General features: G+C 53.1%; 1 protein-coding gene across 1 annotated transcript in view; it reads right to left on the reverse strand.

Annotated features, from left to right (window-relative positions):
* AJAP1 (adherens junctions associated protein 1) overlaps positions 1-13,750 on the reverse strand; it is a 133,164-nt gene that overhangs the window by 66,534 nt on the left and 52,880 nt on the right. Inside the window, exon 2 of the mRNA XM_004013763.6 lies at positions 8,185-9,002. Coding sequence (XP_004013812.2) covers positions 8,185-9,002 — 818 coding nt within the window. The remainder of the gene's footprint in view (positions 1-8,184; positions 9,003-13,750) is intronic.

Consider the following 13,750-nt stretch of genomic DNA (forward strand, 5'->3'; position numbering starts at 1 on the left):
GAGCATGGAAAGTGCTTCCTGGCTACTTACTGGGGCGGTGGGGAGGTGTACAGGGGGTGTCTGGAGAGAAGCAAGCTGCCCTCATGAAAGGACAGTCCAGCCCCTGATCTCCCCCAGGTAGGATGCCCCCCAAACCACACATGAGCTGCTGATGTGCCTCACTGGCGGGTTCTGCTGGGTTTTTAGGGGGCACGGGGTAATTCTGGCTGCTGAAAGCCTTCCAGGGCAGAGAAAGGTCACTGAAGAGCTGCCATAGAGCTGGCCGGGCACCTGAACACCCTCCTCCTCCTCCTGCTAACATCTTTGGGGAGCATTTGAAGGACATAAAATAAGCAGCATTCTCCCAGCGCTGGCACTGTTCCATCCCCCAAAGGAGGTGGACTCCACCACGTCAGCACTACCCAGGCCCTCCCAGGAGCTCCACGCTCCACCAGGGTCAACATGGTCAAGTCTCAGGACGGCCTCGCCAGGCGGAAGGCATTTCCCAGCTCTGCAGGCAGGGGAGCCAGGACCCGTTGAGGTCACATGTACTGTTAAGGACACACCAGCAGCCTGAAGGCGGGGGGCCACGGCCCAGGGCAGGTCTGGTCAAATCAGGGGCTCTCTCTGCTGCACACCCCAACACCCCCCACCTCTGGCTTCATCCCCCATGCAGCTCCCTAGACAGACTCAGCATCCCTGCTGCTGAAGAAAACTTCTAGAAAAGTAAGCTTCCTCCTCTACCATCGCAGATCATCACCTCCTAACAACAGACTTTGCCTTCCCTGGTTGTTTAGTGGTGAATAATCCACCCCCAATACAGGAGACTAGGGTTCGATCCTTGGGTCAGGAAGACCCCCTGGAGTGGGAAATGGCAGCCCACTCCAGTATTCTTGCCTGGACAATCCCAAGGACAGAGGGACCCGAAGGGCTATAGTCCATGGGGTCGCAAAGAGTCGGGGTGACTGAGTGGCTAAACAACAACAAACAGCAGCCTTAAGTCGCTGAACCTCATGGAAAGCACAGACCGAAGGTCTGGTGACCACAAGGCATGTCCAACCCCCAGAGGCAGCTGGAACTGGGTCTCTGGATCTGGGTGGGGGCTCTAGGGGGCCCTGGGCTTCACTGGGAACCTACCTGCTGCAGGTGAGGGCACAGCTTCTCCCCAGATGTATTCACCTGGGCCATTTCACCTTACTCACTGTAACCCAGGGCCACACCTGGGCTGGGGTGGGGGTGGGAACAGGAGGGGTGACATCTCACCCCAAATGGTGGCTCTGAAACCCCCTTCCCAGCATCTGCCTGCTGACCCTGGAGCTCGCCTGCACCTGAGAACTGCTGGGCCCACTGCTCAGCCCCTCGGCTGGCAGGCTGTTGAAGCTAGAAGCCGGCAGGCCAAAGCTCCTCAAGGCTTTCCTTTCACTGATGACAAAATGGGAGGGAAGCAACATCAAGGCTGTAGCTCCAGCTCTTGGCAGAAGGACACAGGGCTGCTCATGGTCCTGTCTCAGCTGTGAGCTAGCCCAAGGCCCTCACAGGTTTTCTCTTCCAGCAGTTCTAGAGGCAAGAAGACAGTCCTGGCGTCAGCCCTCACCCCCTCAACCACAAGGCTCCCTCTACCAGGCAGGCCACCAGGCTTCTGGGAGCACCAGGCTCCCCAGCCTCTGCCCCTGTTCACCTCCCAACCCATCAGGACTCACCTCATTCTCCTCGATCCGCGTTTGCAAAATAACAACTGAGCTGCAGCCTACGTGGTGTTTGTGACATTCCCGCTAGTGTCCTTAACTGTCATTTACCTCTCTTGTGCCCTTCCCTGTCTGGCTTTCCCAGAGAGATTTTTAAACTCCTTGAAAAGAGGGCACTGGGATGGGTCTTCCATTTCCTGGCCCCTCTCCACCCTGAGGTGCAACATTTAATGTCAACTAAGGAATGAACGGTTTCCTGAGCAATTGATCAGAAGCTAGAAACTCTGAGACCAGTCAAATAAAAATGCTAAAAATGATGTTCTATCTAATATTTAATCACAATGCTTAGAATCATTCCCCTGTGAGTGGATGAAACCATAAATTCAATCCACCATGTATCAGATGGTCTGTGAGTGCAGTTCCCATGGAGCGGACACATGTCCTACAGGGTATGTCTCTTGCAACCCCCAGGCCCTGAGTGGCCGGCAGCCGCAGGGACACCCTTAGAGGACACTGCTTTCCAGGGTGAGGAGGCATCAATCCAGGCCTCCTCCTGCAGCTCCCCAGGGCCTGGCGAGGACAACAGCCCAGGGGTGTGGAAGGCCCTGGTTTCCAGACAGAAAGTGCAGTATAGGCACCTGGGTTCCACAAGAATTGAAGAACCTTCCAGATTCCAAGGTGCTCTTAGAAGGAGAATGAAACTCTGAGGGAAGCAAAGAACTTAAGAAGCACTAATTGCAACATGTTGGAGCAGGAAGCATGTGAAGGGAATAAAAGGAACCCAGTGACAGTCATCTCCAGGAGAACCCGAGGTCGGCTTTAATGAGTCAGAGCTCATTTATCCACTTGGTGTGAACACAGCTTTGCTCAGCAAAAGCAAGGAAGCGCCTGGGGAGGCTGGACAGGTCCAGGAGCTGTCGGCAGACACATAGGATCCCTGCCTGTGGCCAGGACGGGTCACTGCAGAACCACAGCCAATAGGACAGGCCACACCCCATCTACCCCGGAGGGTCCAATGAAGACCCGGAAGACCAGCCTCGTCATCTACAGACTTTAGCGTGTTTAGCAAAGCTCCACATGCTCATTTGTCCTTTGATGCTCTTATACCAATTAAGCCACTCCAAACTTTTGAAGTTCATGAGTCATTTGCTTCAAATATCTTTAAATGAAGGACACATTCATTTCCCTGGTAGCAAACACCCAGCAAGTTAATTAAAAGGGGCTCAACATTTAAACCGCCATCATGGCTTCAAACAGAAGGGGAGGACCACATCTCTGTCCCTTCTATCCTCCTCTCACTCCCTTCTCCTCCAATTCGGGCATCCAGAAACTACTCCATTGTTATACAACTTGGTCCCAAGGTCTCCCCACTCCCGGTTCAAGTCAGCTGACCATCAGGGTGAGAGAAGATGACAACAGCCCATCCCACAACGAGGACACTGAAGGCCCCTGGTGACAAGGCCAAAGCAGCCTGGAAATCACCCTTGGAAACGCATGAGTGGCTTCCAATGTAAAAATCACCAGGCAGAGCTGGGAAGACGTCTGCGCCACCGCATCACTGAGCTGCCGGGTGTCACGAATCTGTGATTGATCCAAATGGGGACAAAGCTTGAATGACGATGGGCACCATGGCCTCCTGGGCAGTGCCCCTTCCCAGAGCTGTGAGTGTGGGCCGGTAGGGAAAGTGTCAGCTGTATCTGTGCAGGCAGGGGGCCAGGGGCCGGCAGGCTGGGTCGAGGACTGGCAGGGCTGGGAAATCTTCACTGAGGACTAACTGTAGCCATGAATTTGAACAAACTCCGGGAGATGGTGAAGGACAGGGAAGCCTGGCGTGCTGCAAGCCAGGGTCACAAAGAGCCGGACACGACTGAGCAACTGAAACAACAACTGCAGCCAGTGCCCAGGAGATGCCACAGCAGGCAAGGCAGGGACTGAAACGAGCTGGCTTCAATTCCCCACGGCTCCCTTCCCCAGGGTTAAGACTAAAGCCTGGGAAACGACTTTCCATTTTTGCCCCAGGGGGACTCTGTGATTCTACACTCGGAACACGACCAGCAAGAGGGCTGTCACAGGAGGAAGGTGCTTTGCTGTGGGGAGCCCACCCCTCCAGCCTCGGGTGAACTGCTGACCGTCTGACACGCAGACTCTGCCAGCACCATGTGAGGCTGGAGCTCAGTGCCTCCGTGAACCTGAGCCAGGTGATTTTCCATCCCAAGCAGCTCCAGGCTAAGCATCATCTACATCTTTGCTTGAAGCACCAAGGTCAGGGATGAGAACATGGGGACCTCATCTAATGACCTCATCAAATGAACTCACCATGAGAAGAGCAAGTGGAGCAGAAAGCCAGTGATCATTCAAGAATAATAACCATCATTGTCATTACCATCACCACCAGTACCACCAGCACCATCATCTCCATCATCATGATTACCATCATCTACATCATCCCTATCATCAGCATCACTATCACATCCCAGTAGCATCATCACACCACCATCATCACTACCACCACCATCACCCCATCACCACCATCATCACTATCACCACCACCACCACCATCCTCACCGTCGTCCCCACCCCTATCATCACACCACCATCGTCACTACCACCACCATCACCCCATCACCACCATCACCACCATCATCACTATCACCACCATCACCACCATCATCACTATCACCACCACCACCATCATCATCATCCCCATCACCACCATCACCACCATCATCACTATCACCACCACCACCATCCTCACCGTCGTCCCCACCCCTATCATCACACCACCATCGTCACTACCACCACCATCACCCCATCGCCACCATCACCACCATCATCACTATCGCCACCACCACCATCATCACCCCCATCATCACCATCTATCACCAGCACCATCATTATCATTACCATCTCTATCATCGTCATCATCATCGTCACTGCCACCACCATCATTACCATATTAACAGCAGCAAACACACCCTAAGGAGCTGTTCTGTGACAGGCATTGTGCATGCATGTGCAGCCCCTTCAGCTGTGTCTGACTCTTTGCAACTATTTGGACTGTAGCCTGCCGGGCTCTTCTGTCCATGGGATTCTCCAGGCCAGAATACTGGAGTCGGTGGCCACTCCCTCCTCCAAGGGATCTTCCCAACCCAGGGATGGAACCCGAGTCTCCTGCTTCTCCTGCATCGCAGGCAGATCCTTAACTGCGGAGCCACCAGGGAAGCCCCGTGACAGGCACTGAGCACCTGGCACATACTATCTCACTTAATTTCTACAACAGTATGAGATGGTTTATTCTGTAATTCCCACTGATGCACAAAGAGGAGAGGCCAGTTGTCCTGGTCCAAACAGCTAATACAAATGAAGCCAGGAACTGGCATCAGGCTGCATCACTCTTAACCATCACACTAAAACTAGGAGAGATCTCCCAACCACTTTATGGCCCTTGGACAATTCCAGTAGTGTTTCTATAAAATGTTACCTTCTGACAGATTTCACAGGGCTTCAAATCACCAGCCACCTGCCCTTTCTATGCCCAACAATGTCTGTGCTATAGAAAGAGAAGAAAACATAACATTCCCTTTCTAAACATTTATCTACAGGAAGAAAAATAAAACAACTCCCCAGGGCTTCCCTAGTGGCTTGGTGGTAAGAAATCCACCTGTCAATGAAGGAGACACAGGTTCAGTCTCAAGAACACCCCACATACCTCAGAGCAACTAAGTCCATCCCTAGCCTTTGCTCTAGAGTCTGCGCTCCACAACAAGAGAAGCCACTACAATGAGAAGCCCATGCATTGCAATGCAGACCAGCTCCATTCTCTGCAACCAGAGAAAGCCCTCACAGTAACAAAGACCCAGCACAGCCAAAAATAAATAAATAGGTTATTAAAAACATAACTCCCTAAGTCTGATTCCAGAGACACTTCTTTGGACAACAGAATTGACTTAGCAAATTCTTTGTATTTCTTCTTAAAGCCTTAATTCCAGACTTGGGGTGCGGTGAGTGGGCAAGCCTGGGCCTGTTTGCCCTCGACATCTGTAACTCTCTCCTTGGAGTCACTCCTGCTGGGTATAAAAACAACCGGTGAAAATGGAAGATTCTTGGTTGCCAGGCACCGTGTTTTGTACTCAGGGTTGATTTACGGAGGCCTCACAGCAACCTTTTAGGAGAGATATTTTGAAGCTCTAATTATGCTGATGAAGAAAATATAGCGAAGAGGGAAGGAACTTTCCCAGAATCATCCAGCTATGTTCAGCAGATCTGCAGCTTAGAAGCAGGTACTGCTCACTACAGCTCACACAGGCCCATAGGCCACTGCTCTGGGATCCCCAAGGCCACCCTTGCTGGCCAAGAAGTGTGAGGAGTGGTCATACTCCAAAGAGCTGGGGGGGCTTAGGTATGTATCTGACCACTAGGGGGATTCTCAAGACCCCTGCTTGGGCTCCTGATGCTCTAGGGCTTGGATCACTTTTGCAGGACCAGTTGAGCATGGAGGAGCCCAGTTAGGGGAATCATCTCTGCATTTTCTCTTTTCTTGCCTTGAATTCAAAGCTGAGGATGGTGGGGTGCCCCTCCTCAGCATCCAGCATCACTTCCCAGAATGAGCATTTCTCTGCATTAAAAGCAAACACACATATTTTCCCCCATTTAAGTTTGTTGTGCTAAACAAATTAATCTAGCACCAGATTATATTATGAAGAACCATAAATCTTTTCCAAGATAAGCATCTGTCGAGTTGGATTAGCAATATCCAATGTACTGTGAATTAATTTGCTAAGCCTTATAATGGTGTCCCAGGCGTTTAACTTTAGTAATAACAAATGTAATTTGGAAGAAATGGGAACTCGTTTTCTCATCCACGTCTATATAGTAAGTGACGTAGGCAGGGAGATGACAATAAATGAACGCACCACTAGATTCTATTATGATGATGGCTTGGGAGTTTATTGAGGTAAAAACTAATGCTTTGTAAATGGCCACTTGTGTGCCTGGCACAGAAATGAATGGCAGGCTCTGTGTGTCTGTGGATTCCAGAAGGAGGCTACAGGAGAGACGGTTGAAGCACAGTCCTGCAGACCCTCACCCATGATGCTCCCAAGCTCACGGCCTCCATCCCTCCATCCTGACCCATGGGCCCCAGCATTAAGATGGAGCTTGGCTTTGCGTCCATAGATATGTTGCTCTCTAGGGAAGAATTGCTCAGAATAAAAACTGCAGCTCTCTTGTCCAGGTGAAGGGAGGAAGTAGGTCATGGAACAAAAGCCACCCACTCCTGTCCAACTAATGACCATAGCCTGCCTGCCGGCCAGTTTGCAAAATCTAATGCACACACAGAGTGCAAGGGACAGCATGGTAATCGGGTTGCACAGGGATCCTGAGGAGCAATTCTCTCTGTCCTCTGGGTTCTGAAGAGGACCCATGTCAGCTCTAAACCCCAAGGAAGTAGAGAGGCAAGCCAGGGGTGGGAGAGACTGAACAGTGCCCCCATCACCTTCCTGCTTATGCCCTGGAATTTGTGTCCTGTATTACAAGTTATCAAATACTGCTACTGGTCAAGAATGTACATGGACAGTTCCGAACTAAACCTGAAAGTCGTGATGGGGTCTGGGGCCATGGCCTGTTCACAGAAGCCAAGGATGCTAGCAGTGGGTGGGAACAAATGGGTCCAGGATTCTGGGCTGCCCCTTGGCTGGCCTGAAGCCAGGTATATACAAGGGGCTACTAGAGAAGGGAAGTGCTTTGGTCTGGGAGATTTCCAAGGGCTACTCCCTTTGAAGCAATTGGAGGAGTTGAGAAAGAAAAAATGACGATGCAGTAGATATTTCAAAACCAGGAAATGCTAATTGTGCACGCACCTAGAATGACACAGGCAGAAGAACCAAACCCACCTGTCTGACCTCCATCCTCCAAACACCTCTCAACCTGACTTCAGGGACAAGATACCTCAGAGCCCGAGTCAGTGTGCAATGCCTCAGCTAACACTGAAGGGAATTCCTCCTGATAACCTGGCCTCCGCCTCTCCTGCTGTTTAAGGTAATTCCTAACTCTGGGTGGGTCTGGTAGTTGCCCCTCCAGAGGGCTGCACCCTGGAAGGTTTCTGAAGATGCCACACACCCTACCTTCATCAGCAGATGTGCTCACACCTGATTCCCAGGCTGGTTCAGGAGATTAAGTTCTGGCATTTGAGAAGATGCTGCTCAATGTCTGGTGGGGTTCACAATCCCCTACAAAGTCAGGGCGGGTACATGCCCACCTCTAGGTCACTACTAGGGAGAGACCCTCTCCCTTCTCGCTTAATCTACTAGAAGAGCCTGGCCACTCCTCGTAGAGCATAACCGTTTTTTGCCAGGACATGGACATGTGCAAGTTCATGGACACAAAGTTCCCCATCTCGCCCTCAGGTACTATGGCTTTAGGTGCTCCTGCTAGAAAACAGACAATCCCAGCATCACTTGTAAGCCATACCCTCCCAAAGCACCCCACAACCCAAATCCAACCAGAGAAGAGGTGGGCGTACCTGAGGTCTCCCCCAGAACCCGCGGGGGCTGGCTGTCTCGGCCACTGTCTCTGCTGGGACTGGTGGAAGGCTCCGTTGTGCTTACCCCAACTGGGATCCTACTCCTGGGGTCCAGGGGCTCAGTGACCCCTTGAGTCTGCAGTGTCACGGAAGTGGCCGTGGTGGCTGTGGCGGTGGTGGTGGCGGTGGCCACAGTTGTCTTCCGCGTTTGGAAGATGGAGACCGTGGTGGGGCCGTAAAAGCCCGGGAATGTGTTGGATTCCAGGGCCTCCTCCTCCCCTGTGGGCCCCCAGGCAATGAACTCCGTCTCCGTGGTGGGCCTGCTGCCCAGGAAGTCAAAGCTGTTGAAAGCGGGCCCCTGTAGGTGCCTCTTCCCCCGCCGCAGGAGGGCCTGCTGGTCCGTGGGGGCCCCGCTGGCCCCTGCAGAGGAGGAGGAGGTGGGGGAGGAGCTCAGGGAAGGGCTGGATTTGGCAGCAGCTGGGGGCTTGGCCAGCCCCCCTTTGGGCCCAAGAGTGGCCTCCTGATCCCTGGGTCTGTGTGCCCGTCGGGCCCGGGGACTCGGCATCTGTCCGTGACTGTGTCCGCGTTCCACGCGAGGCGGCCGGGGGCTCCACACAGGAGCGGGGATCCGGGCGGGCTGTCCACTCTTAAAACTCCACAAGCGAGGTGGCCGGTGGGGTGGCCGAGGCAGTAGCCGGAACTCGGGGCCCGGGCCCAGGGACTCACACGCGGGCAGATCCAGGGCGAGCTGAAACATGGCTATAAGGATCCAAGCATGGCTTCCTAGGGAGCAGCCGGGCCAGCGGATGAACATGGAACTGCATGGGAAAGAGAGAAGAGGGTCAGTGGGGGCCTCCACCCGGGGGCCTCTCTCCACCCCCACTCCAGGTCGAGGAAACACTCTCCTAGTAACGAGCACTAACCCCAACTTCCAAAGAGGAATGAAACCCTTCATTAGTCCCCTTCAAAGGCCAACTCATGTCTGTTCTGCTAGCGTTGCTGAAGGACAGGCCCAACCTCACTTGTCAGGACCCACTTCTCCTCCCAGGAGCTCTCCCGTACATGGCCAGATGATGGTGTCAAAGAATCCACTTACAGGAGGGACACTGAGTCCCCAAAGCCCCCAGAGAGATGATGACCTCAGGGGTCTTCCATCCCACTTTGGTTTGACCCAGAATAAAACAGAGGTACCAAGAGGGAACCAGGGAGGGGACAGCAGAGCCAGGAATGTGTCCACACACCACGCCCAAGGCCCGGCACGTCGCTCTGGGTCACAGAAGTCCCCACTCCAGGGTGAGTGATGCTGAGCCCACAGCTGCCAGTCCTGAGGTCTGGAGGGACGGGGGTTTCAGACCGTGGGGCTTCCCATGGGGCACAGAGTCCCACACCTGCTGCTCCAGCTGGGCCCTGGGCCCTGCCACCCCCACCCCCTCCGCCTCCTATTTCAGTCGGACACGTCTATTTGAAAGCAGGCTTGTGGCCTCAAATGCCGTGATGTGTGCACAGGGAAAGCTGCTGACTTGCGGCCACCTCTGGATCTCACTCATGTGAAGAGTTGACTCATTGGAAAAGACTCTGATGCTGGGAGGGACTGGGGGCAGGAGGAGAAGGGGACGACAGAGGATGAGATGGCTGGATGGCATCACTGACTCGATGGATGTGAGTTTGAGTGAACTCCAGGAGTTGGTGATGGACAGGGAGCCCTGGCGTGCTGCAATTCATGGGGTCGAAAAGAGTCGGACACAACTGAGCGACTGGACTGGACTGAACTGAACTGAACTGAACTGGATCTCACTCAGAAGATGTGCTGCCCGGAAGTGGAAAGTTCATCAAGGCACCAACTCCACCAAGTGCTTGCTCTGCTGACACTGACCTCCCATGCAGGTGCCCTGGCAAACCCTGCGTCCTCAGCGTGGGGAGGCTGGGGAGGGCACACCCCTCAGCCAGGGCAGAGGGCTGAGCATGCGCTGGGCCTGGGCAGGATGGAGCCAGGTCAGGATGCAGCCACACGCAGGGCAGGGGAACCCGGCCCCCAGGTCCTCCCACCTGCTTAGTTAGATAAATGAGGGCTGGGGACAGGTGCCCTTCAAAATCAGAGCTCAGCACCAATGTCAAATCTGAAAATTGACACAAAGCCAGAATTTAGGGATGGTGATGGGCAGGGGTGGGTGTGTGTGTTCAGTGAGCTGAGCTGCCAACCCAAACGCTGCTCGGAACCAGGCCTGTGGAAGCGGAGTTCGACAGCATTTCTTAGCCAGGCTGTGATATGACTTTAAAAGTGACTAATTCAGCCCCTGAGTGAGTATGAGGCTGTCCATGTGCCTGGGGCTGACCTATGCTCGCCAGCACCCAGAAAGGTGCTGTGCCCCTGGACGTCCGTGTGTTGAAAGAAACAAACTTGTATTAATGAGTGCTAATTGCCAAAAAGGACAGATCCCAGAATAATAAGGCCTTGGTTTTTTAATCAGAACGAGAAAGTGCTTGGCTGCAGAAATTAGGAACTGCTCATTATGCTAATGTTTCCGCATCAAGAGGCTGCCGGTGTGCAATTTCTCGGCATGGCCAGCCCAGGGCAGTGCAGGGACCAGGCCAGCTTCACACAGAGATTCAGGTCAGCAAGGGGTCCCCCAGGCACACACCGAAGGCAGCTGCTCTGTGGACTCTTGAGGTTTAGAAGCCCCCAGGGAAGTCCAGCCCCCAGGGAAGTGAGACACTGCTTCCAGCAGGTGTGATCTCAGCTTGGAGGATGCCACTGGCCACCCCCAGGCACCCACAAGGCAGTGCTGAGCACCCTCAGCCTCACAGACACCTCCAGGCCTTATAAGGTATCACTGGGTTTCACCAGGCTTCACCAGGAACCCCCATGCCTCATCTTGTAACCTGTCTTCACTGGGCACCACCAAGTGCCACCACCTTACCAGGTGTCACTAGGCCTCACCACATCCCATCAAGCACCCCGAGACTCCTCCAGGTACTACCAGGAGCCCCCAGGTCTCAGCAGGTCTCACCAGCCTACACCAGGTACAATCAGGTCCTGTTAGGTACTACCAGGCCTCAGTAGGTGCCACCAGATACCACTAGGCCTTGTCTTGTAACCTTAGGCTTCACCAGGCACCACCAAGTACCACCACCTCACCAGGTCTCACAGTACCCCACCAGTCACCAATAGGCCCCTCCAGGTATGACCAGGAACCCTCGGGCCTCCCCAGGTACCTGCATACCCAGGCCTCTCCAGGCACCCCCAGGTACCACAGTCACATCGGGCCTCACCAGGCTGAATGAAGAGCAGCTATACACAAACCCACTTGCCACCTCTACCTGGAGAAGTATCACCCCAGGAAATTAAAACAGCAGCCCCTGAGCCTGTGCCTGCCTGCCCGGCATAACTTCACACGCAGGATATTTCTGCCATTTTCCACCAATCATGAGCTGTAATTGGTTACCATGGAAACCCTCTTTTCCATGCCACCCAGCTGTTATGTAGAAAAGCCAGGCCATCACAATGGCAGGGAGAGCTAGATGTATTTTTTCCTCTTCCAGTCCAGTCTCTTTCTTTTTGAACTGGTGGACTTGTTCACAAGGAAAACAGGAGGCCAGGTGAACAGGTCAGGACAGAGACTCCACCCACCCTACCCCCCAACCCCCAGCAGCCAGGAAATGCAGGGCTCAGGGTGGGGACAGAGCAAGCCCCTCAAACAAGGAGGTCAGCGGCTGATCCTGTGGCCTCTTTACAGGGGACCCATCATCACCCATCTCTTTACAAGGGTCAAAGGCTCCACCCCCTGCTCTATCAGCAGGCCTGCTGCCTCTACGTGAAATCTGGACCTTCCTGGACTGGTGTGGGGACACGCTGGGCTGAAGACGCACCTTGGCATGAGGGGATTCAGCCAGGTCTGCAAGGACCATGTGAGGGGCAGCAGGTCACCTCTGTCCTCATCCCTCAGCTGGCCCTGAAACCAGGCAGGACCCAAGGAACACTCTGCTGTGACACTGCTCAGCACAGGACTGGGAAGCCCCAAACACCACACCCAGTTTATGATGAAGGGGTTCTTGGAGAATCACATATCCTCTCACTCAGGAAGGCATCCACGGTGCCATCAGCCTATTCTCAAGAGGACCCCACACATCTGTGGGGGCTGGGAGCACCTGAGACTGCTGCTAACACTGCTGAGGATGCCACTGACCATCAGGGCTGGCAGGTGACTCACCAAGGTCAGGTCACAGTGCAGGCAGAGGTGTGGCCAGCTTCCCCTAAACTCTGGGGCCTCCACAGACCCCTTACAAAATACTACCACTTCACCCCCACATGGATGGCTGCAAGCAAAAAGACAGACCATTCCAAGTGTTGGTGGGGATACGGGGGAGACAGGAAGTCTCATGCATCATTGGTGAGAACGTGAAATGCGGCAGCCATTAAACAGTTTGGAAGTTCCTCAAAGACTGAGAGTTACCAGTGGACCCAGAAATTCCACTCTTGGGAGCAAAAATGTGTACCTGAATGTTCACAGCAGTATTATTTCTAACAGAGGAAAGGGGAGACAGCCTCAGTGTCCATCAGCTGATGAGTGGATAAAGAAAGGTGGCCCAGCCCTACAGTCCATAAAATGGAAAGAAGTATGGGGGCAGGATGAATTGGGAGATTTGGGACTGACATATACACACTACTGATTCTATGAATAAAACAGATAACTAAGGAGAACTGACCGTGTGGCACAAGAAACTCTCTTCAGTGCTCTGCTGCTGCTGCTGCTAAGTCGCTTCAATCATGTCCGACTCTTTGCAACCCCATAGACGGCAGCCCACCACGCTCCATCATCCCTGGGATTCTCCAGGCAAGAACACTGGAGTGGGTTGCCATTTCCTTCTCCAATGCATGAAAGAGAAAAGTGAAAGTGAAGTCGCTCAGTCGTGTCTGACTCCTAGCGACCCCATGGACCCCATGGACTCTCCAGGCAAGAGTACTGGAGTGGGGTGCCATTGCCTTCTCCGCTCAGTGCTCTATGGTGATCTAAATGGGAAGGGAACCCAAAAAAGAGGCGACATATGTAAACACACTGCTGATCTGCTTTGCTGTAAGTAGAAAATAACACAATATTTACCAGCTGAGCTACCTGGGAAGATCACTGTACAGCAACTACACTCCAATGAATTTTTTTTTTTTTAAAGGAAATAAGTGCTGATACACGTTACCACATGGATGGACCTTGAAGACATCACAAAGAAGTTACAAAAGGCTGCATGTTGCACGATTCTATTTACATGAAATGCCCAGAATCAATCAATCCACAGGGACAGAAAGTAGACTGGTGGTTGCCGGGAGCTGGGGGCAGGGAGGTTGGGAGTTACTATCTAAACTCTAATGATTACAGGATTTCTTTTAGGGGCGATAAGAATGTTCCAGAATTATAGTGGCAACAGTTGTACAAATTTGTGAATATATCAAAACTACTAACATCTGCACTTTAAAGGAGTGGATTTTAGGGTGTGTAATAGTGGGCTGCCGTCTATGGGGTCGCACAGAGTCAGACACGACTGAAGTGACTTAGCAGCAGCAGACTGGATCTGA

The sequence above is a fragment of the Ovis aries genome, chromosome 12 (assembly GCF_016772045.2).
Source record: "Ovis aries strain OAR_USU_Benz2616 breed Rambouillet chromosome 12, ARS-UI_Ramb_v3.0, whole genome shotgun sequence".
Taxonomy (NCBI): Eukaryota; Metazoa; Chordata; class Mammalia; order Artiodactyla; family Bovidae; genus Ovis; species Ovis aries.